Here is a 27,042-nt window from a genome sequence, read left to right as displayed (position 1 = left end):
GCCCCTGTGAAAATTTGCATATATAACGCTGATTTTTGTTGTTTGATTTCAAAATTAATCCAAAGAGTATTTAAGATCATAGCATTAAAAACGGATAAAAGAGAAGCATGAAAATTATCATTAAAAATATAATCGAGGCTTTTATTCAATCAAAAGAACCACTTTAAAAAGTTCCTGATGATGAGAAAAATGGCGCTAACAGATTACTTACGACGAGTTACTATTGTGGAGGTTAGAAATAAAAATATGAAGTCTACATTTTGAACTCCAAGGTTACAATAGATTACAGATGAAACAGAAGAACATACTTAACAAATTTTCATAATACAAATACTAAGCTAATTATTGATGCTTCTGGTATCAAAGCATGGAAGAAACGTAAGCTGTGTTAGTCTTTTTATTTAAATTTGTTCCAGTTGTTAAAGAATTAGTTGACACTTAGGATTGCTTTCTTTGAATAAAATATCTGATTAATAAACAGCGCTATCTTATATGCCGCCAGACATGAATTGGCTAGAATTCCCAGGGAAATATTTGCAGATGCTGATTTATTAAGTATCTTTTGATAAAAGGGTAATATTAAATTACTGTTTGATTCCCTATTCTTCACTTTACAGCAGAGATTTCTTTGATTCATTGCTTTTACCTCCCGAAATGTTCCTTTATATTACTTTCTTAACTGTGGCAGTCGGTAAGTGAACTTTATCAGTCTAACGTTAACCTTTAATTGGTTACATTTTAAGGTTTATTTTAGTTTTATAAGAGTTATTTTTAATTTTAGAACCCTTTCCTTTAAATTCTTATTCCCATTTATAACTCCCTACCAGAATGAGGTTTTAGTATCGCGTTGCATGTAAATTAGGTAGAAGTATAAGGTATTTCACACGCCTTCTTAGCATGCCTTCGTGGTGTAATAGCCAGAAATCGGCGCTTATCGAGAGGTCAGTGGTCCGAATTCCGGCGAGGGCATTACTCATTTTTCATGTCTCCTGCTTCCAAATGACCTAATGGCCAGAACAATCGGCGTGTATCGAGAGGTCCGTGGTTCGAGTCCCGGCGAGGGCATTGCTCATTTTTCACTTACTCCTGCTTCAGAAATAGCTAATGTCTCTACAGAAGGAGTATTTAAAGAAGGTCCAGCTTACTTTAGTAGGAGAGCTTAGGAGTCCTTAGTGACACATGTTTGCCATCAGGTTACTTCGTTATTAAGCCATCTACACTCGGCCGTATTATACGTGCCTGTTGGTAATGGCCGGCTAATTTAATTAAGTATACCAACTACGTTAGGTAATCGTGTTTAACTTCGGCTCAGTTTAGTTTAGTATTATATTAGTTTCTTATTTTTGTATGTTAATTTAAAGCCCAAATAGAGGCTTCCTGTAAGCTCGAGAAGGGGCCATCTGTTATTATTTCTTTGAGTGAGTAAAAGGGTATTTTAACCCTTCTCTGGACTTTGTCGCTGCAAACATGAACTCAGCGATAAGTGGCTATGTAGTTCAATAGGTTCCTCTATTTTCAGCATAGACGAAGTAGGTAGGAATATTATAATATTAATACATATAATTTTAATATCTTAAATTTTAGTACAATTTTCAGACAGTATCTTTTATTTTAACAAGTAACACCATCAAAATAAATTAATTATTGAGGATAATTTATTAGGACATTTTTTTTACTGATTTAAAAATATTAATATATATTTTTTTTCTAAATTGTTATTCAGACTTTTAACAGTAGCATAAAAGAGTTATTGTATGTATTCCAATAGATGCAAAAATATAATCTTATATTTTTATTTCAATTCAAATTCTATTTCACTAGTTTAAATAATAATAAAAAGAACATTATGAAGAAACGAAAAGAATACCAGTTGGTTAAATTTAACGCTAGTTGGTTGGAATTTAACGAAAACTAGTTGATTGGAAAGAAAAAAAACTAATTGTTTAAATTTAACTCTTACACTGCACGCAGCCCCGCCAAAAAATTAAAATCTTGTATAAAATCTCATAAATGTTTATGAAGCCTTAGAACGGATGTAAATTTTATAAAATACGTTTTAAAATAGTTTCCAAAAATTCAACTCTTTTTTTATAATCTTTTTTAAAAAACAAACTTTTGAACTTGGACAATTCACTGATTTGAATAGAATCCAGTTTTCGAATCTCTATGTCCTTAAATGCACTACATTCAGAGCATCTTATTTTCTCTCTCCTTTCGGCATGCCTTCTTGGAGTAACGGTACCACACTCGGCGCGCATTCGAGAGGTCCAGATTCAAGTCCCGGCGAGGGCATTGCACATTTTTCACGTTTCCAGCTTCGAAATAACCTGATGTCTCTACAATGTTATTCACTGAAAGGGCGATATTTAAAAAGCCTCGTAATTGTTCATCTCATTTTTAAATGCTTTTAAATGTATAAGGTATTGCTCCTGCCTTCTTAGCATGCCTTCTTAGTGTAGTGGTCAGCACGCTGGAGGAGTATTCCAGAGGTCCGTGGTTCGATTCCCGGCGAAGGCGTTGCTCTTTTTCATCTCTTCTGCTTCGAAATATCTTAATGTCTTTACACTGGCGCCCGAACTAAAACGTGTGGTGGATGATGATTCTCCACACCCAGGATTTGGCGACTAGGTCCCCTAAACCCCAGTTGCCCTTTAAAAGGGGGAGTATTCGAGAGGTCCGTGGTTCAAGTCCCGTCGATGCCCATTTTTCATGTCTCCTGCTCCCAAACAACCTAATGACTCTACAAATGTACTTTACGTGTGATGTTAAACAGCAATACCCCTAGTGTTACATATTGAATGTTTTAAAAAATGTATAATGAATCATGAATTTATTTTTACATTCCCAGTACATTTTTGGTAACCAGCTGCCCAGCAGTGAAACGACGATTTCAAATCCTCAAAAATGTCCTGACTGCTAGAAAGTTTTCATGTTTTCTTTATATGTAACGTAACTAACTATAAGGCAGTTTCTCCTGAAATTCTTTCCTGAAGGCATACTTCCTCTTAGTCAGATAGTCGTCGCGTGATTTGCTATAAAATTATAAATAATAAAATTCTATGTTTTTTTTCTATTCATAACTAGCTCTAGCACCAATCCAAAGTATTTTAATAAAATTTTGTCTTCAGTCTTTAAAAACATGCTATTAGCTCTAAAATGGCTTTACCATAATAATAATCTTGTCTTATTAATTGATTTCAGCCATGTAGTGAAAACTTTCTATTTTTTATTTGAAGTTTAGTATTAGACAGCTCCACAGATTATTCATCGGATATATTTTCATAAACATTTTATTGAAAAATATGTTTCATAAAAAGACACGTCATTACATTATGTTAACTGACACGAAGAGTTTACAGTGAGCATTGGTTCTTCTTGCCAAAATATTTTGACATGGTCACTCTAGATAGCTATTACAACTCAAAACAGCCTACCTGTAACCACCGAGTAGGCCAGACAACTGAAAATTAGTAGTTCGACACGGATTCAAATAGGAGTGAAAGGATTAGTTCCACAGGCGTTTGTGCGGTATTTGACATATATAAAGTGAACTCGAATTAGTTTCTCTTAGAAAGTCCTCCGAACCCATATCCCTACGATCAGTAGACAGTCTTCTTTTGCGTTACCATGACCGAGTAAAGAAACAAATCATTTAAAAATTATTAAATATTTTACTCCATAAGTTGCGTATCTTGTCCATTGGGATGGATTCTGCACACTTTTGGATTCCTTTTTCAGTATCAGTAATCCAATAATTTTCAGTGTAGCGACGCTAATCCCTTATCTGCATTGTACTCGTAATTAATTGGGAGAAATATATAAATCGATCATATGAAGTTAATTATTTAATTAAACTATTTTCTTCCTGATTAAAAACAGAATAATCACAGTATTGTATGGAGAGCACAAATTCGTACATGATACGTGGTACGGAACATTAATAGTGCCTACCCAGTACTATACAGGTATATTAATGAGAATAACTATGTTAAGGGGATGGTCGAAATGACATGACTGTTTTTACTGATAATATGTTTTTTAACAATTACTTCGTGAATAATCTATTGACAACTACAGTGTAGTGGGTAGGCTAAGATAACCATAGGCAATGATGATGCGTTTTATAGATACCTCAATTTTGTTACGATAAACTTAAAGCTGTGATCGATTCGAAGAGTAATATGACCTAAAATATTCAAGGTATACAATAGATGATTTAAAATGTTTAATTATTAAGAACTTCGAAAGTATTAAGTCTCTTAATTACCTAGAAGCTTGTAAGGGAAGTTGTAAAAACATTTTCGTGAAACTAATACCTGCTAGTATTATACTTCCATCTCTTGTAGGCAATGTGAAACAAAATCCATTAAGTTCTGGTCTGTTTACTTCTTCGGATGAACATTCGCCGGAGAATAGTAAAAACTTTCTTAAGTTACATATTAATCCTATAGCAAATAAACCGGTTGTTCTCAATATGCAAAATATTGGAAATGGCGAGGTATTGGTACAACGTTCCTCTGAAAAGAGCAACAAACAGAGATTCAAGAAAAATCTCCATAATTAACCCCCATTTTCTTCAAAATGGAAGAATCGTCTGATTATAATAAAAGATATGCCTAACAGAATAAAATATAAAAACGTTCTGGATGTTGAGATACATCCTGATATCCTTAAAATTATTTTAAAACAGAGCAGATTGTAAATTTCTTGGAGTATGTATGCTGTGGGTGACTTTACTGTGATTAAGTGGTGTATCAAGTGTTTGTGACAAAATGATTGTATTGAACTTTGTAAAAATCTTCTGTCTTGTTATTTCTGTGCACATGAACATGGAAATAATATTTACCCACATTTGAGTTTGAAAGTTTGTATCAACTGCAGACGCAATCAAAAAGAAAAGATGAGAAAAAATTAAACATTAGTCATTTTCCCTTTTCTGAAAATTGCTGTTTTTATGAATTTATAAGAAGTAAAAATTTATCAAAAACAAACAATGGATAATAGCTATAATTGTATTTTAAAATTTGTTCAAATCAATCTACTCGTACATAGATGTAAGCTGCAACTCTGCAAATTATCTTAAATATGGAGGCAAAAGATATTGTTGCTTCTTTTGCTCAAAACCTTCACTTACTAGCGAAAGATATCTATCGTGATCTTTTGTTTGGTTTTCCTAGTATTTTTAGGATGTAATATGAGTAAAGTAATAACGGCTGCTATTTTTGTTCGAGTTGTACTTCTGCCTAATTTTTTGTTTTAAATTTCTTGAATTATAAGATTATTACTCTTGTCATTTTTTTAATTTTTAAAGATTAAAAAAATATTTTTGTATTCATATTATTTTGAGCCTTCTAGGTGTCTTGAATATGTTTTACAGAAAATAAATCGGGTTTCCCAGTCTAAGGATCTTACACAGCTTATCTGGGGTTAGGACTCCAATAATAAGTCTGAACTGTGTTTAGTCCTTACAGTGATTATCGGGAAAACAGGTTTGGGGATTTTATCAGCTATTATATTTTATACGTGATCAACGAGGATTGTGGCCTCGATTTTGTTCGAAGCAGGGATCAGGTTATACTTATTTTATAATTATGGGGGTTGATTTGCTCTCGAATGTCACCCGCTGGTGTCGCTCAGACTGTGAATCCTTGTCAGATCATGCGATGATTAAATTTGAATTATCAATTTCTGCTCCTTCTGATGCTGTTAGTAGAGTTTTGTTTAAGGGGAAAAAAGCAAAGTTGTAAATATTTTGAAGAACTTTGTTCATAGTATATTCGTTCGATTTCAAGTCGTCTGGACTCTTACGCAAGAGCTGACTTGCTTGATTCGATGGTTGATTTTATAACTTCAGTTATTTTTCCGGCATCTCTTAAATCTGAGGCTATTAAAAGAACTTGTGTAACGTACCATGGCGTTACACATACGTACCATGGCGTACCATGTAACGTACCATGGCGGTCATTAGAGATTTTCAGTAGAGCTAATACGGCTAGACAGATATTCCAAAGAACTTCTGGGAATGCCGGATTTGTATAAGCTTTAACATCTTGATTTGAGGGGAAATGCAATGAAATACTTCTTAAAGCCAAATTAGAATCTTGGAGGAAGTTTCTTTCGGACGTTAATAATGAAAACGTTTGAAAATATACTTATAATATTACAGAAACTTTTACGAAGAAGCTTCAAATGTCAGACCTCCAAGTCCGACGGGCAATTTTACATCTTCTATCATTCTTCTCATTGTGAGATGTATGATAATGACATTCATGCTCAGAGGCGCTTATCTGCTCCCAGTGAATATAATCTTAGATTTGTCTTCCCCTTTCGCCAGCCAGGTTGATAATGGAATTACGAATTGAATGCCTTGCATGACTCCTGCCCTGGATTCTATTCCCAATGGAACTTTAAAAGATATTTCTATCGTTTTTTCTTCCCTTTTAGCATAGTCTGTTAAACTTATGTTTGAGTCTTCGTGCTTTTCCGTGAATCTAGAAGAATGCCCTTTTCGCTGTGATACCGAAGAAAAAGACTTTCAGTGTTCCAATGCATTTTTCTTTCTTCTTCCTCGAGTAAATGTTTTGAAAAACTAATGACCTACAGAATTCCTCGGCATCTACGCAACAAAAATATTCTTAGAGCTGATCAATATGTTTCAGTGCCAAAAATGTACTAGGAATGCACTTTTAGATCTAAGCAGCATTGTACATAGGGGCAAGACGAGAGTTGTGTATAATATTTTAGTTTTTCTCGATGTTCAAGGAGACTCCGATTATGCATGGTGACCTGCCATTCTTAATTTACTGAAGAAAATGAAGCTGAGTCGTAATGTGTTGAATGTTTGTGCCGATTTTCTGAAGTACAGGATTACTGAGCTTTTTCTGAATGCCATCTCAAGAATCCAGACCTCAGAAAACATCAACCTCAAAAAGGATGTCCCAGGCTTTGAATTGATTATCAACGGTCTATTCAATTACGAAGTTATTGTTTTGCTGATAATTGGTAATTGATTTGCTGATAATTGGTGATCGATGATTTACTGTATTTAGGGAAAGGGGTTGCATGAAATTTTTGTCCCTTCCCGAGATGTTCTAAATTACATTTATGAGTGATCAATAAATTTTAAGCTGAAATTTAACCACGCAAAATGTAAAACGATGCTCACTGGTAGAAGACATACTACTTATATCAATTGGTGTTTAATTACGATGCCCTTGAGACGACGAATTGACTTAAAAATTGAGGTATTTTACTAGACAGTCAATTTAACAGGAGAAAGCATATTTCCAATAAATATGAGAAATTTAATCGTGAACGGAATCGAAATGCATGTAATAGTTTTGGTGTTAAATCGAATGTTTGTGCAATTATTTATAAATAAGTATTGTTCTCTTCATTTCATATAGCTGTGCAGCTTGGAGATCGCCCATAAAAAGGACTATACTCTGCATCAGGTTCATAGACGAATTCTGCTGCAAGTTATAGGGACTACAGGACTATTAGTTGTAATCCCTTGCAGGATTCCCATCGCTGCATATATCTGTCTGGATATATCTGCAATGCGTAGGTTGCAAAGACAGCCTTTTCAGTTGCTCCAGTTATTATTTTAATTGTGGATTGCCCTCATCTGCTCTTCTTTATCCATCTGTAAGACGACCAGTACAAATTGTGTATAGCATGGATGTTGATGAAAATTCATTTTCAGTTATTTGCTATACGGATGATAGCAAAACTGACGATAGATTTGGTTTTGCTTATGTCATCTATGAGGATGGTGTTGAGATTGAGCATCAGCAGTTTCGAATTAGAAATGAATGTACTGTATATTATTTCTGAACTTCTCTGTATTAGTTTTACAATTAGGTGGAAATTTACCCACGCTAGAAATTTTTCTACTATTTAATCTTTACTGATTCTTGCTTCCATGGAGTCCCTATTATTATCCGGTGTCCGCCGATAACATCGCGGCAAAAAAATCGTGGACGAAAACGTCGCGGAGAAAACAACGCAAAGCGAAAACGTCGTGCTACAAAACATCGTGGGAGAAAACATCGCAAAGAGAAAACATCGCAGTTCTAAAACATCGTGGTACAAAACATCGTCGTAGAAAATAAAGCGGTTCAAAAACATCGCAGTTTAAAAACATCGTCGTCGAAAATATCGTGGTAAAAAATAAAGTATCTACAAATCATCGCATGACGATAATATCGCAGACATGCTTTTTTCAGGTTTTAATAATTGTAAATGGATATTCCCATAATGATTTGTGAGCGCAAGGTGTAAAGAAGGATAAATTTTACTTTCACATATTTTATTAACTAATAAATTTTTGCTGAAAACGTAAGAAGGAAACTTAAGCATAGAAAATTAAATGTAACTTATAGATTATACTTTTCATGAAATATTACCAGTAAAAACTTTATAAAAATGATTTATTAATGGCCTTTGTTAGTTAACTATGTCGGTTTAAAATTCTATTAAGTGCTATAAGTTGCATTAATTTTTTATGCTTAAGTTTCCTTTTTATTTTCTCAGCAAAAGTTTATTAATTAATAAAAAATATGAAAGTAAAAATTATCCTTCTTTCCATCTTGCGTTCACAAATCATTATGGGAATATCCATTTACACTTATTAAAGCATGCCTGTAAAAAGCATGTCTGCGATGTTATCGTCATGCGATGATTTGTAGATACTTTATTTTTTACCACGATATTTTCGACGACGATGTTTTTAAACTGCGATGTTTTTGAACCGCTTTATTTTCGACGACGATGTTTTGTACCACGATGTTTTAGAACTGGGATGTTTTCTCTTTGCGATGTTTTCTCCCACGATGTTTTGTAGCACGACGTTTTCGCCTTGCGTTGTTTTCTCCGCGACATTTTCGTCTGCGATGTTTTTGCCGCGATGTTTTCGGCTGTAACCTATTATCCACATGTCATAATGTGATGATATTTATTGTTATCATACACCAGTCTGTCTGAGATTTACTGGAGAAAAGTATTCCAATGTTTTTTTTATATTTGATTGTGGATCCTCCGGGATACATGGAAACGAGAGAGGGATTGGTTTGCCAAGACTGCAACTAGAAAATCATTTCTGTTGATTTAAATGTTTCAAAATCGTACTTAAAAAACATTCAGAAGCAAAAATCATTGAACAATGGAATTATTATTGCATCACTTCTAATAAGGCAGATATTACAAAAAAGTTATTTCCAACTATCTTTGAAAGAATAAAGAATAAGGATTTATTGCTCTTTTAACATTACATAATCTTACCTAAACAAGGAATGTTTAATGTTTATCTTGAATGTTTTAAGATGACGTCTTCCGAATTGTGCTATTTAGTGATCTCTGCGTTCATCAAAGTATCCAACTAACATTTGACTGCCCTTTGCTGAATTAGGCAAGATATTCATTAAAATGTAGACGGGAACTACTTGGATTAATTGCTCACCAAAATGTTATGAATTTGATTCGCTGCCTTCAGCCTACCTTGCTTTTAGTGACTTTGTTGACTTTTATTATATTGTAAATTATATTATTATTGTTATATTGTTAATGATTTTTTTCTGTATTTGCTTGTTGGCTTTTTCTTTTCTTTTAAACCATGTGCGCTTGATTTATACTTATAATTTAAAGTTGATGCGTTTTCCTTTACTTAAACATTTTAGGCCTCGTATGATACTTTGGGGTGCACGAGGAGTTGAAAAGAGAATACCTATAGAATTTCCGATAATCAGCCTCGCGCGCTGGAGATAAAAATATTTTTTTTTTTTTTTCTTTTTTCTTTTTTTACTATGTTGCCATTACCCGCTTTGAAATCAGTGAGTTTGTTAATCACAAAGTCATTAAAGTTTTACAAAATATGAAATAGATAATATAACAAATTAGAAGCCAGAAGCCCATATTCGAGTGGAGGACTACGTTATTAAAAGTTTGACGTCTCTAGATACCGTTGTTTTTTGACAGTGAGAAAAACACACATACATTCATGCTAATTCAGAGCTCTAATACTTGGTGGCAACAATTTGAAAGGGAAAATGCCATTTACAGTGAACCAACACAAAATGCCAAAACGAAATTAACAGTCGTTCTGGGCAAATTGCCCCTTTGGGCTAAAAATAATTACGTAAAATATAAGCAAATTCTTGTAAATAGTCTGACATTGTTTCTAGTTTCTTTGCATCCAAATTACCATCTGATTTTGGAACTAAGCTCGATAGTAAAATCTCGATTTCATTAAATAAAAGAGCATTTTCTTAATAAACTAAAAATATTTACGAATATGACATTTTCTAGTGTTGTCGGCTGCAGAGGAACTGAACGACGATCTTTGTCCAGCATGGGGTTCTATGTACTGCGCTAAGGATATCAGATCTGTGGATGATCTGCTTGTTCTTAATGATTTTATGCTGCTTGAAGAAAATGAAGAAGAGCTGGAAAAAAAGTGCAAGTGAGTCTTTGCAACTTTCCTTTCTAAATTTAAAGTTTTACAGCTTAGAATTTATTAAAATTTACTAAGAATATTTAACAGGAAATTATATGCCGTGTCCTAAAATATTTCATTTAACAAATGAGTTTATATTAATTCAAAATATCATTAAGTAGAGATATAAACATGAATTATGTTTCCCTTTTATACTTATTCCATGCCGTTATCTTATTCCGTGCCGCAAACTGGAGATGTATTTTCATAAACATCTTTTTTTTATGCTAACATTATTTTCTAGACTTTATTGCGTTTTTCAAAGGCATTCAGTAAATTTCTAATAGTAGCGTGTATACTTTTGCCAAAGTAAGCCTATAACAATATAAGTATCTAGTGAAACGCGACTTTTTTTAATTTTTGACTTTACAAAGTTGATCAATAAACCCCTTTCGAAATGAAAGGCAATATGAAATTCCAATAATCTCTCGCTTAGAAAAAGAAACTTAATATCCATATAACAGGAATATTGCTTATGATATATAAAAGCGATGTTTAAATTTTACTCTTTTATGAAGTTACTGCAATGAATGTCAACATTTATTGATCAGAGATAGGAAACGTAATCATACTTAATTTTTAAGACAAATTTGTAACGCAAAGAAATAATTCATCGATTTTTAACTATCTGATTTTTTCCAACATATTAAAAATATATTTTATTACAATTAGTTATATAAAGAGAGAAAATTGTAAGTAAAATAAATATTTCAGAATCATTTCATAATCATTTTTATTATGATCTATCTACTCTAAATTTTAATTTCTATTATTGTACAGATAGCTTATCTTCTCATCTTAATTTCTAAGCAGGAAAAACATAAATTTAATCGTAAGCTTAAAATAAACCTTTTTCTTTTCTTTTCTTTTTTTTTTTTTTTTTTTTTTTTTTTTTTTTTTTTTTCTCAATCGAGCAGCTGTACAATCTGTGCAATAGCAAAAAATCAAACCTCCGCAGCTTACAAGAATTCGGAAATAAATACTCGAGTAAAATTAAATTACGAAATTACAACGTAAAGCGCGACTACAAGCTTAGGCTAAGGCTCTCAAACTTTCACGAGCAAGCAAATATTAAAGCTGAACTTACATTGACAAATTTACAGCCTGGTAGGAGTAGACAAAATAATAAGATAACTTTTTGATTAATATAAAACCCTACAGTTTATCCAAAATTCAAATAATTATTTGTGCATTCTTCCAGGTATATAAATAAGTCTGTCAGATTTCTGAAATTATTTTTTCAGCAATCTAAAGTGACTTTTATCAGTAGTATATACCTTCATTGATGCACTGATAACGGTTATGAAAACTATCTAACGGAACGGCGATTATCCGAAACTTTATACATTATTTCGAATATCAAAGCACCGGATGACTGAAAAGATAATGTAAAACTTATTTCATACCGACACCAAATAATATGAAGAACATTTGGGAGAATACTTGATGTAAATTTAAAGATGGAGCTCCTAAGTTTTTTAGTAAAATATAGAAGTGAAATTTACTTTTGTTTCAACCTGCAATCACATCGGGAATTGCTTCTGAACACAGGTTTTTGAACTGTTTGAGAATCTTGTTATCATCCCAACCATGTCACAGATATTCTTAAACGGTTAGAAACTTTCGGCATTTGCCTTTAAACAATAGCAATAATTTCCATTTTCTTAATTTCTTGGTTATCTACAGTACAGGATGTAATCTCAACAGGATTTAAAACATATAATTCAAACTCGTTGATTTCTTTTTCAACATCATTTATACTACTTTATATTAAGTAATAGTATTTACTTTTTTGTAGAAAGCGATGCTTAATTTTTAGAATCTTCAGCCATCATTGAAGAAAAGTGATGTTTTTTTAAATCGTTCTAATGTTCAGTTTGACTTTTAAAACGGTGTGTTCGAAAAACTGAGTAATTCTTATAATCAGAATTCGGATAATAGTATATCTTTTGTATACTAAAATGTAATGAAAATATTTCTAGCAAGAAAATAAATCTTACTTGTTTTGACAAGACATAGGAGTATAACTGTCACTTAAAGAGCTATTTGACTTTTTCTTTCTTTCTGAATGTCTGGCAGACATTCTTCTCTGCAATCCGCACGGCTAATCACATACGCTAAAAAGCTAACCTAAAAGGACGGGTAACAGAAACCGAATGAAAATATGTAATAGACTTCTTACATTAGTGATTCTTCCAAGATTACTTGGCATCACTAGGGCCTACTGCCCAACATCTATAAATACAGTCTGTGACTTGGCAGAGCTTTTACCTTTGCGAGGAAGAATAAATAAATAAATTGAGAAAGAAGTAGTCTGTCAACTAGTCAAACAATTGAAAAAACCAGTAACCATACTAGCACATACACCTGTCACAAAAAGGCATAAGAACCAAAACTCAACAACATAAACAGCATAGATACCACCTTAGTTACTTACACCTTAGTTAGGAATTTATATAGATGGTTCAAAAGCTGAGCACAACGTTGGAAGTGCTTTTATAGCACTACGTCATGAACAGATAGAATATCAGTGGAAAAGTCACCTACACATGAACAATAGTGTGTTTCAATAGGAGGCAAGCCGCCCAACGGGGGTAGTGGTTAGAGACGCTGATTGCCGTACCGAAAGGCTCGAGTTTTGGGGAAGGGATGGATGTTTGTAAATGTATAGTGTCTGTGCGGCATGGGGGCACTCTAAATATGCGGCGAGCTTAAAGTCTTCTCGAGAGGTTGGTGGTTGGGGAAGAGGGGTGGGAGACCTATGAATCCGAACCCCCCCCCCCCCGAAATAAGAATAGTTTTCTGTAATACCAAATTTTAAGAGAAATTATTATTAGTTTTGTACTAAAATAAAACGTGATCAATATTTTCATTGATAGTAACTAAAGTATCAAAACATATCTGATATTTTTCCGGGTAAATCTAAAATCATTATGTAAAATATAATTCCCTTTTCCTTCGGATTTTTAGTGTAATAATTAGAATTTAATTTCTTCGTACTGTGAAGATTATCTGCTCATTCAACTTTCATAATAACTTATACACAAATTTAAAATAAATATATAACATACTTTAAACTTATTTGTTGTAGTAAGAAAGTAATATTATATCACATTAAAGCATAATAATTTTACTATTTTGTGTTTTTTCTTGAAATATATTAAGCAGTATGAAATTTGCATTTCTTTAGTTAATATGTGCTATTTCATTTTTTTTTTTTTTTTTTTTTTTTTTTTTTGGAATTGTAGGAATACGGTTCCATATGCAAAATGTGTGGTCGACTACGGACTCAAATTTTGCCAGAAAGTTTCGGACAACATTCACTATCAAGGCTTTAAATACGACTACGCTGCACTTTCTAGAGTCTGCAACAAGAATGACGAGGCTAGAAGGTGTAAGTTCAGTTCATAATTGCCTTAATAAACAGATCATTTTTGCTATAAAATAATTTTTCTATTTTTAATACAATTTTTACCGCTTTCCGGAAACAGAATATTTCGACAATCGAAATAGGCCAAAAAGAAAAAGGTGGAAAAATTTCGACGACAGCAGGTCCCTAACGCAACCTTATAGAATTTGACCTTCTATGGGAGCGGAAACTAGTATCAAACTACTAACAGACGTTTAGCAAATTATCTCTGCATCTAAAAAAATCTGCAAAGTCTTTAAACGGTTAAAAACAAACTTTTTTATTGAAAACGAACTTGAACGCAAAACGCACTTCTCGTGCTTTACAAGATCAACCACCACTTGTGGCTATGTAGCTTAAAGTAACAGTAAATTCAAGTTAAAATTCAACCTGCTAGTCAAACAGAATTTATTTTAAAATTAAGTTGTCTCAGAACGTCTCACCAGGGTAACAATTTAAAGGACGGCGCGCTATAATGCAAAGCCGAATAATTTCAATCTTATCAGAGCTGGCGAAACCTAATAATGTGGCCTTTAAAGGGCAGAAATACACTCTGTCTTAAAATCCCAGACTATATCTTAAATACTTTCTAATTAATTTACATTTTTGTTGAGGAAACGGAAAGCAGTAGTTATAGTAAAGAATTAAATTAGAAATAACTGGTTAATATCAAATTACTTCGCCTCAAAAATCAATAAATAAATGAAAACGACGTTATTCAAGCTTTGAAAAGTACTACATTTGATCCGGGTGTCCTTTTGCTTTAATCTTTTACTCTATGTGAAAGAGAAACAGATAATGCAATATAAAAGTAGACAAAGCAGCAAATTAGATATTGACTGAAATTTTAAAATTTACTCCAATTCACTTTTTAAACTTTATTACACAGTCCATTTTCCATATATGGACAAATCACAATAATTGCATCAAGACTGCAATTCTTTCTGGACGTCTTTTAAAACGAAAGAGCATCCAGCATTATCTGTAATTCAGCTTAAACGCCCTCTATTATATCAGTTTCAGGTCGTAACAGTGCGTTTAATTCATGGCTACAATCTGAAACGTAGAAACCAGTCTCATAATAAAAGGCATCTAATTCTACCGAAACGGAACATCCAAGGTAAAATACGATAGCTTTGAAGAAAAGCTGATATATATGTACTAGATACATTAATGAATGTGAATGTGTGCTAAGACTGACAAGTCAAAATGCCAATGAGATGTTTCACTGCCGTGGTCCGAAGCGATGACAAAGGATATTTTTCGCAAAAGAATTCAGCTCATGAATAATGGCTGAGTGGTTAAGACCTTTGATTAATAGCATTTCTTTCCGATTTCTATTCGAAACAAATGGGAGAGCTATGTTGTTGGGTTTCGTGTTGTGACGACTTGAGCGAGAGTACAATCCAATTTCTCATAAAAAACCATCCATGAAGGTATCCCTCTCTTAACACTAGAATTACGGAAGCGATCATTTTAATCAGAAACGAAATTAAATTGTTCGTATTTTTTTTTTTTTTCCATTTTTTTTTTTAAAAATATTTTGATATTTTTTTTTACTTTTCCTAAATATAAAACAAAATAGCAAAGCAATTTTTGGCCTACTTAAAGTGATTATTTTTGCATACATATTACTGATGATTAGATTACTGCTAGCAGTCATTTTGGCTGTTCGCTTGCCTGTGGTAATGTCTCAAATTAACTTCATGTCTGAATGTTTTAGTAAGTTCTTCACTTTGTTCTCTGCCACACCTTCCTTTCGCTTGAAATTGTTCCAGGCATTTGGCAGCTTCTTTTATCTTTTAAATGTGTTTCTATTTATTATGTCACGTAGAATAGTCGGAAGAAAATATCTACCAGAAGAATTATTTACAAGAATTTTGCAAAGACAATTACGGTTAAGAAATTCTTTTCCATGAAGAATTCAATACAGAAACTAATTGTATTTCATCTGATGAAGACTGGGTATTTCCAAACTACAAAAAGTGAAGCTGATTCAACAGATGATGGTTCTACTTGTATTATTACTTCTAAATGAAATTGTCGTAATATTTCATTATTTGGTCCTGAAGAAGAACAAGGTATTCCTTCTTCATTTCCTTGTTGTACCGATTCGAAAAATAAAGTTATAGCAAAGGTAGTTGGGGAGTTTACGGATTTAGTCTTGAACGAGAATTTAGTCGCAGACAAGAAGTAGTCACTATGCAAAAAGACAACAAACCCGTGGAGCAAGCCATAGTTCAATAAGAAAATAAGGTACATTAGATATTTTGAAAATTAAACAAATTAGTCAAAAGATGAATAAAGAGCAAATTATGGCACTATGTAGAAAAAAGTTATTGTTTCAGTTAATGCACTTAAAAGATTTTTTCTTCAAAATGTTTTACGAGAAATAGGAGAGAAACTATGTCTGCTAAGAGAAAAGTAATTGATAGGAACGCAAAGTTATTGAAGTTACGCATTGAGATTGTTTAAACAAATGAGAAAATATTTCATAATATACACGAATGCGCTAAGCCGAGTCACGTCAAAAGTCGGGAAATCTAAACTGGAACTTGTCACCTGATGAGCTAGACTTTTTTGTTGCTCTATTGAATGCACATGGCCTAATGTCTGCCAGATTACTTTCGAGTCTATTTTCCAAACCCTCAGACCCAAAATCATTTAGTGAAACAGCAAAGATTACAAACTGATCCATTTGCTTTTGCTTCATAAGTATGGAATACTTTTATTGATAATTGTCTACTATGCTATTGAGCACATGAAAATATTACATTAATTCATAACAGATGTTCCCACAAAGGAAAGATGCCGATTTATTCAGTATATGCCAAAATATACTGATAAATAAAAACTCGATAAATGTGGCATAAAATTTTGGCGTTTAACTTAAAAACAAAATGCTTTGTAAATGATGTTTTTACTTGAAGAAAGGTGAATGCAGTCCAGTTGAAGAAACTGTTGGAAAGCATGTAGTTTACCGGTTGAATAAGCCCTTTTATAACACTAAAAGAAATATTACTGCGAATAATTTCTATATTTCTTTGAATTAAAAACAATTAAGGAATATAAAAATTAGTTATGAAGTAGAGTCAATCGTGCAAAACTTTTTGGGTAGGTAACATACAAATTAATGGTTTATATTCTACAAGAAAATTTGTTGGCACGTAATTCTGTAAAATAAATTACAAATAACTTTTGAAGACCTTTAACCTTGTAACCAAAATAAATTTAATAAATGAAATTATAACGTATTTCATTAAAAAATACTTTTAATATGCCAAATTTTTTCCATTTACAAAGTTGCGGTCAAATGATCACATACCTTAATTAGAGGTAAATAGAAAATGCTGTAGTGCTAATGTTAAGGGACGATTCCTCGCATGTTTTGTCATACTAAAAACAATGTGACATCAAAAGAATTTACCTGACCCAGTATGGATCTGGTTGGTGTCCGCCGATAACATCGCGGCAAAAACATCGCAGACGAAAACGTGGCGGAGAAAACAACGCAAGGCGAAAACGTCGTGCTACAAAACATCGTGGGAGAAAACATCGCAAAGAGAAAACATCGCAGTTCTAAAACATCGTGGTACAAAACATCGTCGTCGAAAATAAAGCGGTTCAAAAACTTCGCAGTTTAAAAACATCGTCGTTGAAAATATCGTGGTAAAAAATGAAGTATCTACAAATCATCGCATGACGATAACATCGCAGGCATTTTTTTTTTCAGGTTTTAATAATTGGAAATGGATATTCCCATAATGATTTGTGAGCGCAAGATGTAAAGAAGGATAATTTTTACTTTCACAATTTTTTAAATAACTAATAAATTTTTGCTGAAAAAGTAAGAAGGAAACTTAAGCATAGATAATTAAATTCAACTTATACTTTTCATGAAAAATTACCAGTAAAAGTATTACAAAAATTATTTATTAATGGCCTTTGTTAGTTAACTATGTCGGTTTAAAATTCCATTAAGTGCTATAAGTTGCATTAATTTTCTATGCTTAAGTTTCCTTCTTATTTTCTCAGCAAAAATTTATTAGTTAATAAAAAAATATGAAAGTAAAAATTATCCTTCTTTCCATCTTGCGCTCACAAACATTATGGGAATATAAATTTACAGTTATTAAAGAATGTCTGCGAAAAGCATGTCTGAAAAAAGCATATCTGCGATGTTATCGTCATGCGACGATTTGTAGATACTTTATTTTTTACCACGACATTTTCGACGACGATGTTTTTAAACTGCGAAGTTTTTAAACCGCTTTATTTTCGCCGACGATGTTTTGTACCACGATGTTTTAGGACTGCGATGTTTTCTCTTTGCGATGTTTTCTCCCACGATGTTTTGTAGCACGACGTTTTTGCCTTGCGTTGTTTCCTCCGCGACGTTTTCGTCCGCGATGTTTTTGCCGCGATGTTTTCGACTGTAACCGATCTGTACATCATTTTCAAATTTGAATATGAACAAATGAAGCTCTCTGCGTATGGGAAAGAATATCTGTGTGAAGGAACTTCTAAACGAAACTGGCTGATATTCATGTTACACAAGGAAAAACGCAGGAAGGCCAGTCATTACAGAATCAGCTCGAATTAACGGTATTAAGATGTCTTAACTACTCAGCCAAGGGTGAAGCCTATACTTAAGGGATAGCAATTTTGATTCACCAGGAGATATTCAAGTCACATCGCAGAGCGTTCTAGACACATTTCAGTTGAAAGCTCTGCATTAAACATTAAATCCATGAAACAATTAGGCATCAGCAAACTAATAACATTCAGAAAACTGAACCCTTCTGTTGTTGGCTTCAGTCAAAATTATTTAATTTTTACCCTATCTTTTTAAACAAAATTTTCAGTTTTGTCATTCAACTCTATATGTATGAAGCAAATTTTAGTTTCTACGATACCGAAACGATACCAGTTTATAGCTTTTTGTTATGCTAATAAAAATGTCTTTTTATCAAAATAAAAGCTATGTTACATTTAAAAGGCACAAACTGCATATTTTAACTTAACATTAGACTTACTTCTTTCTAATGTGCATCATAACCACTGTACTCTTTTTTTCACGCCAACGATTTGGTCGGTCAAATTACCTGTTTCCTATTTTGGTACCGCGCTGTGATGATTCCTAAAATAGTTGAAGCAATTTTCTTTATTATATTCTAGTTACAACAAAACTTAATCATACAAATTTTTCAATGACGGAACAATACTCATTATTTAAGTTACGAAAGAAATATTTTAACTTTGCTTGATGCCAAATCAGCCCAATTTATGCAGTTCTCTTTTTTCCAAATTTTGTATTTCTATACGAAAATATTTTCTACAAACAAACCAAAAGGATTCTTCTTCAGAAAAAGGAAACTATTATAAGTGATAAATTAACATTACATTGCATTGTAAACTATGTTCGAGACAAAAGAAGAGGTTGCATAAAAATTTCATTTTTTTTTTTTTTTTTTTTTTTTTTTTTTTTTTTTTTTGTCAGTAACTTTAATTCAAGTAAATTTCTCTTAAAATATCTTCCATGATGGCATCCTTCTTTTGATTGATAATTATCTGTTGTTTAGCCTGATCAGTTAACGTAATAGAGAGGAAACCATACCGAATACCAGGTCGAAATGAGGCCCAGTGCATCAAACCAACATGCACTGAAATTAAGTCTAGCTGAAAAGCAAAAGAAAAGTTTCCTGGAAGTGTGGTTGCAACCAAGGTTATACTAAAGGTCTGCTCTTTCGACTGAGCTGAATCAGCATGGTAACGTAGACGTCTTGTTTCAAAGCAAGATTTCTCGTTTCTCTCACTCCAAAGAGTAAAGTGACGTCATTGAGTATATAGATATGCTACGTCACTTTCTCGAGCGATGGAAAGAGAAACGTCTGAGCTTGAAAGAGCATTACCTCGTCTGTCTACTGATCTTGGGTGCAACGAACACCTTAATGACACAAAAGCAGGGAAAGAGGTTCTGAGGCTCTACTGATCTACTACTGAAGTATACATAAGCTAACAGCAATTTAAATTTTTACATATTATAAGAAAATAAAAATTCATAGGACTCATTTTATTGCAAAATTCTGTTTAGTATAATCGAATGATATTGCATTCTTCAATCTTAACCAATCTTATACTTAATCCCAGTATTAACATTGTTACGTTTATAATAGATGTAATCTCTTTCGAGTATAAGCTTGTTGTTAATATTTTACTGCATAAATCTATAGCTATATCTACATATATGTTAATAAAAACTTTTGAGGAGCTTCAAAAATTAGATTTTTGTCAAAAAGTCTCCTAACATTTACCGTGTCAGGTGGTAAAACACCGGAATAACTTCAAAGAAATTTAGAATTTCAACTCTTAGTAAGTGGTATCACTAAGGAAAAGGATTTATGTTTTACCCCTAGCAGAAATAAACATATATTTCCATTCTTATTAAGCACTGTTAACATAAGTCAAGGAAGCAAAAGGTATAAACCATCGCTTAAGAACTTCCTTCTCTGATACAATAAGTTATTTTACATTAAATTTATCATTCTGCATTTATAAATCTGGATAATTACAGATTTTTATTGAAAATAGGATATTTAAATATTTTGCTAGATATTTTCAATCTTTATGATTCAATATTGGTAACCAGTAGTAGTTTCTGGTAAATTTTAACTGTCTTCAAAATTTTAAAATATCACATTTACGAAAGTATTAAATTAACTTCCAAAACAAAATTTGATCATTCTGTATGGTGCATTGTTAGCATTTTCAACCTGAAGATAAATCTTTATTACGTACATTGATCTATAGTACATTTGGATGTCAATGTCTTCCTTACCGTAATTTAACATTCTTGATCTATAACTTTACCTTATCGGTTATATCATTATTAACATGCATTCCCATCAGTCTGAGCGCCACTCCTTATTTTTCTTCCTATTTTCATACATGTGCAAAATATCAGGCCCAAACATATTATATAAAATGCTTTTTTATGTATATTTAGTAAAACCTATGTATGCATAAATAATTCTTATTTATTGACTGACGTTTTAGGGTATATGGATAATGTCAAGTGTCTAAACAAACAAAAGGTGTCAATTCACACGAAATGCGAAAAAACACCGAGAACTTATGGGCTAAAAGACTTAACGAAGGAAGTTTGTGAGTGAGTATGATTTTTGATAAGTTTTATTATTACTTTACTAAATATAATTTTCTTATTACGTCTTTGAAAAATGTATTTGCAAGCAAAGAGTAATTGGAATTATAAGAAGGTGTATCTTAAAATGATGAACAAAATTCAAAGACGATAGGCCTCTTGTGTTAATGCACAATTTAACAGATAAATAGTAAAGCCCCTTGTTTTTGGTGCTAATATTTTATCAGCTGCAATTGCAGGAGCAAGATATTCCCAAACTTGAAATTAGTTTCCTCATAAATAAATAGTTTTAAGTTTTTCTTATACTTTCTATAACATTCTGGTAAGCAAATGTAACTAATTAAACAAGATTATAAACTATGAAAAAACATAATTTTCAATATGCCGAATATCTGACATTTCGCTTACGTGAACGATTATTCCACATAAAGATTGCATTACTGAATAAATTTGTATGCTTGAATTCCTCCAGTAATAATAAATCTAGATATAATGTGTAAAACTCATTTGAGTTCAGCTTTCATAAGCTGCTTTATAATGAATAAAAGCAGAAAATTGTCTTGATGCAAAAAAAAAAAAAAAAAAGATTGCATAACAGTTTAAACTTTAAACACACTTTCTGATTAGTGATGATATCAAAAGGAAAGGAAATTGAATTTGGTAGAATATTTGAATACGATTTCTGTGCACATTAGCATTTTATACTAAATGCCTATCCTTCAGATTAGCAATTAGTATAAAATGCTAAGCTGAGTGATAGGCCTCTTTATATCCGTGATATAATTCACATGAAGTTAGCTTCCTAATTATTTAGGAAACAGATTAACTTTAGAAATATTACAAGGATTGGATAAAAGTAGTGGGTTATCAGTAGTCCTAAAATCGGCTTTATTATTATGGGTATAAGAATTTAAAATTCCTGATTACAGTCGCCTGCCATGTCTGCCACCTTCTTGAAGGTGACTATATTGATGGATTGTAAGTACTTGTACCTGCTGTAATATTTTTCAGAAGTATCGACATATTACCACTGTTTTTTATCCAACTCTTACATTTATATCCGTTATCATTAATTATACATTTGTCATTTGTGGTTAGAGAAGTGCGACGAATTTTCTTAATTCCATAATATTTCAGAGGAGAATTAAAAATGAAAAATTGAAATCTGTTGTTCAGGTTAGCATAATTATCGGCTCTTTATGATTGGATATACTTTCTCTGAATATCGGTAGAAATATTATAGTTAGTGAAAGATTGCGCAGATCTTCTTTCCACGTGTCGAAACAAGAATGTTTTTTTATTCACTCTGTTAAAACAAATCATGCAAACTCTATTTGCCTAAGGAAGGAAAGGCCTTCGTGTAGATTTTTCAAAAAGAAATTTTCTGATATTCACGTTTCATGTGCTGGAAACATCCATGAAGTCAGCCCATTTGTCTGGACTTAACCTAAATCAAATTACAAATGTTTGTCAATCTTATGGATTCGATCGCAGGTGAGCCCTAAATGAGACTTAATAGCAACGGTTTTTCCCGGGCTGGAAGGCTCTGTACAAATATTTTTCTTTTCATTAAAGTTTCCCTTCCTGTTTTCATTTTCAACACACTTTCAATTCCACCACCATTTGCAGGTAAATCTGGGTCAGTTATTCTTAAATTTTATGAATAGTTAGGATTTTGACATCTTTCTTGATTCGTGTCACAATTTTTGCTCAGACGAGAAAGTTATGCAAATTTAAAGGCATGTAGCATAAATTAAAATTAGGAATTAAACCTTAACTGCAGCCTATACAAATGTTCGCCATATCGCCACTACCTCACTGAAAGCTAACTCCTGCTGAATCCGTAGAAGGTCAATAATTAGATAGTGGTTGTGTTGTTGGTCAAGGTGTTCAAGCTGTGGTATACAAGACCAGAGATTTAATTTTGAATTGAAATGTTTTTTAAGATCTGAACTTTAGCTAGAAAATATAGAAATACCAAAAATATAGAACCAAAAATATAGAATGTTGTGTCACTGTATTGAATAATATCATTTATATTTCTTAATTTCGAAAGTGAAAGTGATATGGTTACCGGTTTCTTAATTCACATTCAATAAATGACGCCTATTTTCAGCGGCTGAATTTTGTGAGTAAGATTATTTTTATAATCGGTTGTCTTCCAGACTATGCAAAAGCTTATTCAAATATGAAAAATGGTTTTGTGACCGGCTAATAGATGGTTTTTATAGTCAGACTAGCATTTAGTTGCATAAGTACCATTTGGTTGTTGTTTTAAAATAGGTTACGTTAATATTGAATCTTCATAATGTTTCGTAAACTACTTAAAATATTATTAATTAAATTAACACAACTTACTCAAACATGCTACTTTCAGTTAAACAGCAGAAACGCTCCAGCATCATGCTTTTTTTACGGTTTCGCATGTGAAAATTTTTAAATACAATTTTACTTCCTCATGCGAAGTAAAAAATATATTGTAATCGCAGAACATTTCGGCTGTCATATTTCAAGGGAAATATTCATTTTGACCGGTTCCGAATGCATAAGGGATAATTTTCGAGACTTCTATGCGTACAGATATCACGAACTACGTACACAAATATGTATCTTCCATAACTCAAAAGCGATTAGCCATAGAAAGTTGAAATTTCGTAAATGGGACTGCTATATCATCTAGTTGTTCAGTTGTTCACTTCCCTTTTATGCTGCAATCGGGAATACCATGTATTAACTAAACTCGGCGGCACAAACAGCCCTTAGAGAGACATGGACGGCAGTGTCCTAATATCTGCTTTCTATACCTTGAGCTGGGGGTGTTTGTGCATTTTAACCTGGACAAGTGGCCAACTTGTCGCAGGATCCCCCCGGTGTTTAGTCCCCAAGAGAACTTGGTACTCATTTATCGAATCACTCAAGGGATGAAAGGCTGAGACAAACCTGCCCAGCCCGGGATCGAACTCCGGATCCCTGGTGCTGCTGTATATATATATATATATATACCCACTCTCCAACCTGGTTTAAAGTCCTTATCAGCTCTTTATTTTCGTGATCGTTGGTCATAGTCACATGCTTCCAGTTACAGAAGTGCTTTAAATGCCAAAATTATTTTAATGGCAAAGTCAGATTTTTTTTTTTTTAAATTATTTTCGACAAATATCGAAATCTAACTCTTAATGCAGTCTACTGTTTCCTATAATTATATTTCGGAATGTTTTTATTCCCGTTATGAAAAAATATATATATAAGAAGTTTGACTCCCGTAAGACAAAAATGAACCGGGATATTTAATCTCAAAATTTGGACTTTTTTTATGTCATTTTCGATATGCCGGGAGGAATCGGTTTTTCGAATTAGAATAATTCGAGGTAATAAATTTAAATGAAGTGCAGCAAAAATGCGTATAATTTAATAGGACGTACGTGGTAGTCATAGGATGTCCACATCTGATTTTCTTAAAGCAAACTTAGCATATTTCAAAGGTTTTAAGAAAAATATTGCTATTTTTCAGTACAGCTATATTTTTTTCCAGAAATACAGTATTTGCAGGGAAGAGGCTGAAAACATAAAACATTTTAATTCATTACATTACATAAAGGCCGCAATTGGTGTAAGAATCGCATTTAAATCTTCTCTGAGACTAGTTGAAATCGATGCTTTAAAATGCAAATATATTATAATATTATAATCATGCATAGTAAAGCTATATAATAATATTATCATACATAGTATAAATATATGCTAAACAATGTATGCTTTAAATATTGTTGACTGTACTAGTTACATACAAATACAGAATAATTATTATTCATAATATTTTCTTATTATCTTGCATTTACTATTCAGTTTTAGCCCATCGAAAAACAAACGTGATTAAATGAACTTGTTTTCTTGAAGTTTATGACTAAATATTAAGCATTTTGATCACTGCAAGATGTTCACAAATTAATAAATTATCACAATGTGCTATGAAGGTCACTAAGGCTGTTGTAATAATGTTACAAAATGCAATTTAAAATTTAAATAACTGTTCCTGAAAATGATAAACACGTCGTTTATTGCTTGAAGTGTACTGAGTCCTTTTTTATTTCGGGTAAAGGCAAACATTATATTTGCTAGTTAATTGAAATCTGAGTTTTCATACATATTTTCGTCAGTAATGTATTTCAAGTAACGCATTTGATGTTTAAGTAGATTCAAGCTAATTATATGCAACATTTATAATTTTTAATGTTTGCTGCCGAAGATGATGTAATAACGTATAAATGATTTTCTGAAAATAAATTTGTTTCTTTTCCTAGGATTGACAAAAGAAGGGTGGAATGCACTTTCGAAGAAATCAGCAAGAATTGTGGGAATGAAGCTTTAAAGCTGGTGAAACTAATAATGCTCTCGTATACTAAACCGGTGGAGAAAGCCTGTAGTAAATTCGAGCTTTGAGACAAGCACAGAAAATGCAGTATCCTGTATCAGCTGAATTTCATTAAAGCAAATTAATTGATTTATAATCGATACAAATGTAAACATCTGGCTTTAAGTTTTCTTATAAATTATTTTCTGTAAATTATTAGACAATTTTTTATCATTTCTTTATTGTCGTGTTAGACCTACGCATCTCAAATAAATTCAACATTAACTAATTCGCGCTACGTTTACATTATGTATTGGATATACTATGAACGGGTGATTCAGTCCACGAACAGATAGATGATTCAGTCCACTAATACATGGGTTTGGGAAGTGTTTGTAATTCTGTGATATAAGACTGATAAATACGATTAACTAATAATAATTTATCATTATACTAATACACGAGCCGAAAACAAATATACTAAATTGCATGTGATGACTTCATGGTTTAATAAGGCACCATTTAGCAAGACGAAACAAACATTTATTAAATATATAATTCAAAGCATAATATAATAGTCACTCAGAGCAGTACGTCGCTCCTACCGCATAGTACAATCTACTACCTTCCTCTTCCGAGGCTAACATGCAACTCCTAATAAATACATTAACCCTTCTCGAAGAAGAGCTACCTGCGCCAAGCATGCTCTGTTGATCGCCAAACAGTCGCCAGATATCACACCCCCGTCGTAAGATTGTTGTTGATATTATTTACAAATCAATCAGCAATCTGGAAACTAAAATCTAGCAACTGTTTGCGATCAACGTGAAAAAGAAAAAAAAAACTACATATACTTTTATACATTCTCTCCTAATTTTCAAATCTCAATTACTATAGACATACCTCAATTTACTACATAAACCTAGATAACACATTTTTATATATAAACATAGATAAATCATTTTTAACTTCACTTGTTCCGAACCTTATTATTATTGTAACAATTTATCAATTCTTAATTCAAAGAAACCAAGTTGATATTTTCTTTTATAAACATGTTAAAATATACCCTAGTATTATTCCAATGATGACAGTAAAATTATTAAGTTTCTTATATATATATAAAATTATATTCTTAACATTCCTTTTAATTAATGATGCTGCAGCATGATTTAAATCCTTGGGAGACAAATATCTAAATTTACCACTTACCTCGAATATTTGTTATCCAATAATTTCTCTATCTATTTCAAATTACATAAACATCTTATTTGCACAAAATTGTAAAATGATTATGAAAAGCAAAGAAACTATCTAATTATTAACTATACAAAATGTTCGTGAAGATGAACAGTAAATTAATGTTCAAAGTTCACAAGTGGGAAGTCTGGATAATGCATCCGCGTTTGACAGTTTTTTTCCAGGGCAATGTTCTATTTCGAGATTATATTTCTGCAAAGCTATGGCCCATCGTTGTAATTTGGACGATTGCGGAGCATTTCTCACTATAAAGGCTAGAGGATTATGATCAGTCACAATTTTCACCGATGAACCGAATATCCAAGGTTCAAACTTCTTCAATGCCCATACTATAGCATAAGCTTCACGCTCTATAGTCGGCCAGCTCT

At 32.3% G+C, this 27,042-nt stretch overlaps 1 protein-coding gene across 1 annotated transcript; it reads left to right on the top strand.

The window, feature by feature from the left end:
• Positions 1-549: 549 nt before the first annotated feature.
• On the top strand, positions 550-25,630 carry LOC118183714 (uncharacterized). Its single transcript, XM_035353306.2, has 5 exons — positions 550-691; positions 10,306-10,459; positions 13,741-13,886; positions 20,958-21,069; positions 25,365-25,630. Exons 1-5 carry the CDS (start codon positions 655-657, stop codon positions 25,501-25,503), a joined length of 588 nt encoding a protein of 195 aa, XP_035209197.1. The 5' UTR covers positions 550-654; the 3' UTR covers positions 25,504-25,630.
• Positions 25,631-27,042: the final 1,412 nt, after the last annotated feature.

This window comes from Stegodyphus dumicola, chromosome 2 (genome assembly GCF_044657685.1).
Source record: "Stegodyphus dumicola isolate Sdum_Otavi_A_Nest chromosome 2, ASM4465768v1".
NCBI classification, from domain to species: Eukaryota; Metazoa; Arthropoda; class Arachnida; order Araneae; family Eresidae; genus Stegodyphus; species Stegodyphus dumicola.
Note: the sequence above shows the minus strand (reverse complement) of the source record. Positions and strands in the feature narration are given on the sequence as shown.

Coding starts and splice junctions, on each gene's coding strand:
- LOC118183714 (XM_035353306.2), top strand. CDS start 655: ATGTTCCTTTATATTACTTTCTTAACTGTGGCAGTCG. Junction 10,460..13,740: donor GAGCTGGAAAAAAAGTGCAA/GTGAGTCTTTGC, acceptor TTGGAATTGTAG/GAATACGGTTCCATATGCAA. Junction 13,887..20,957: donor GAATGACGAGGCTAGAAGGT/GTAAGTTCAGTT, acceptor CTGACGTTTTAG/GGTATATGGATAATGTCAAG.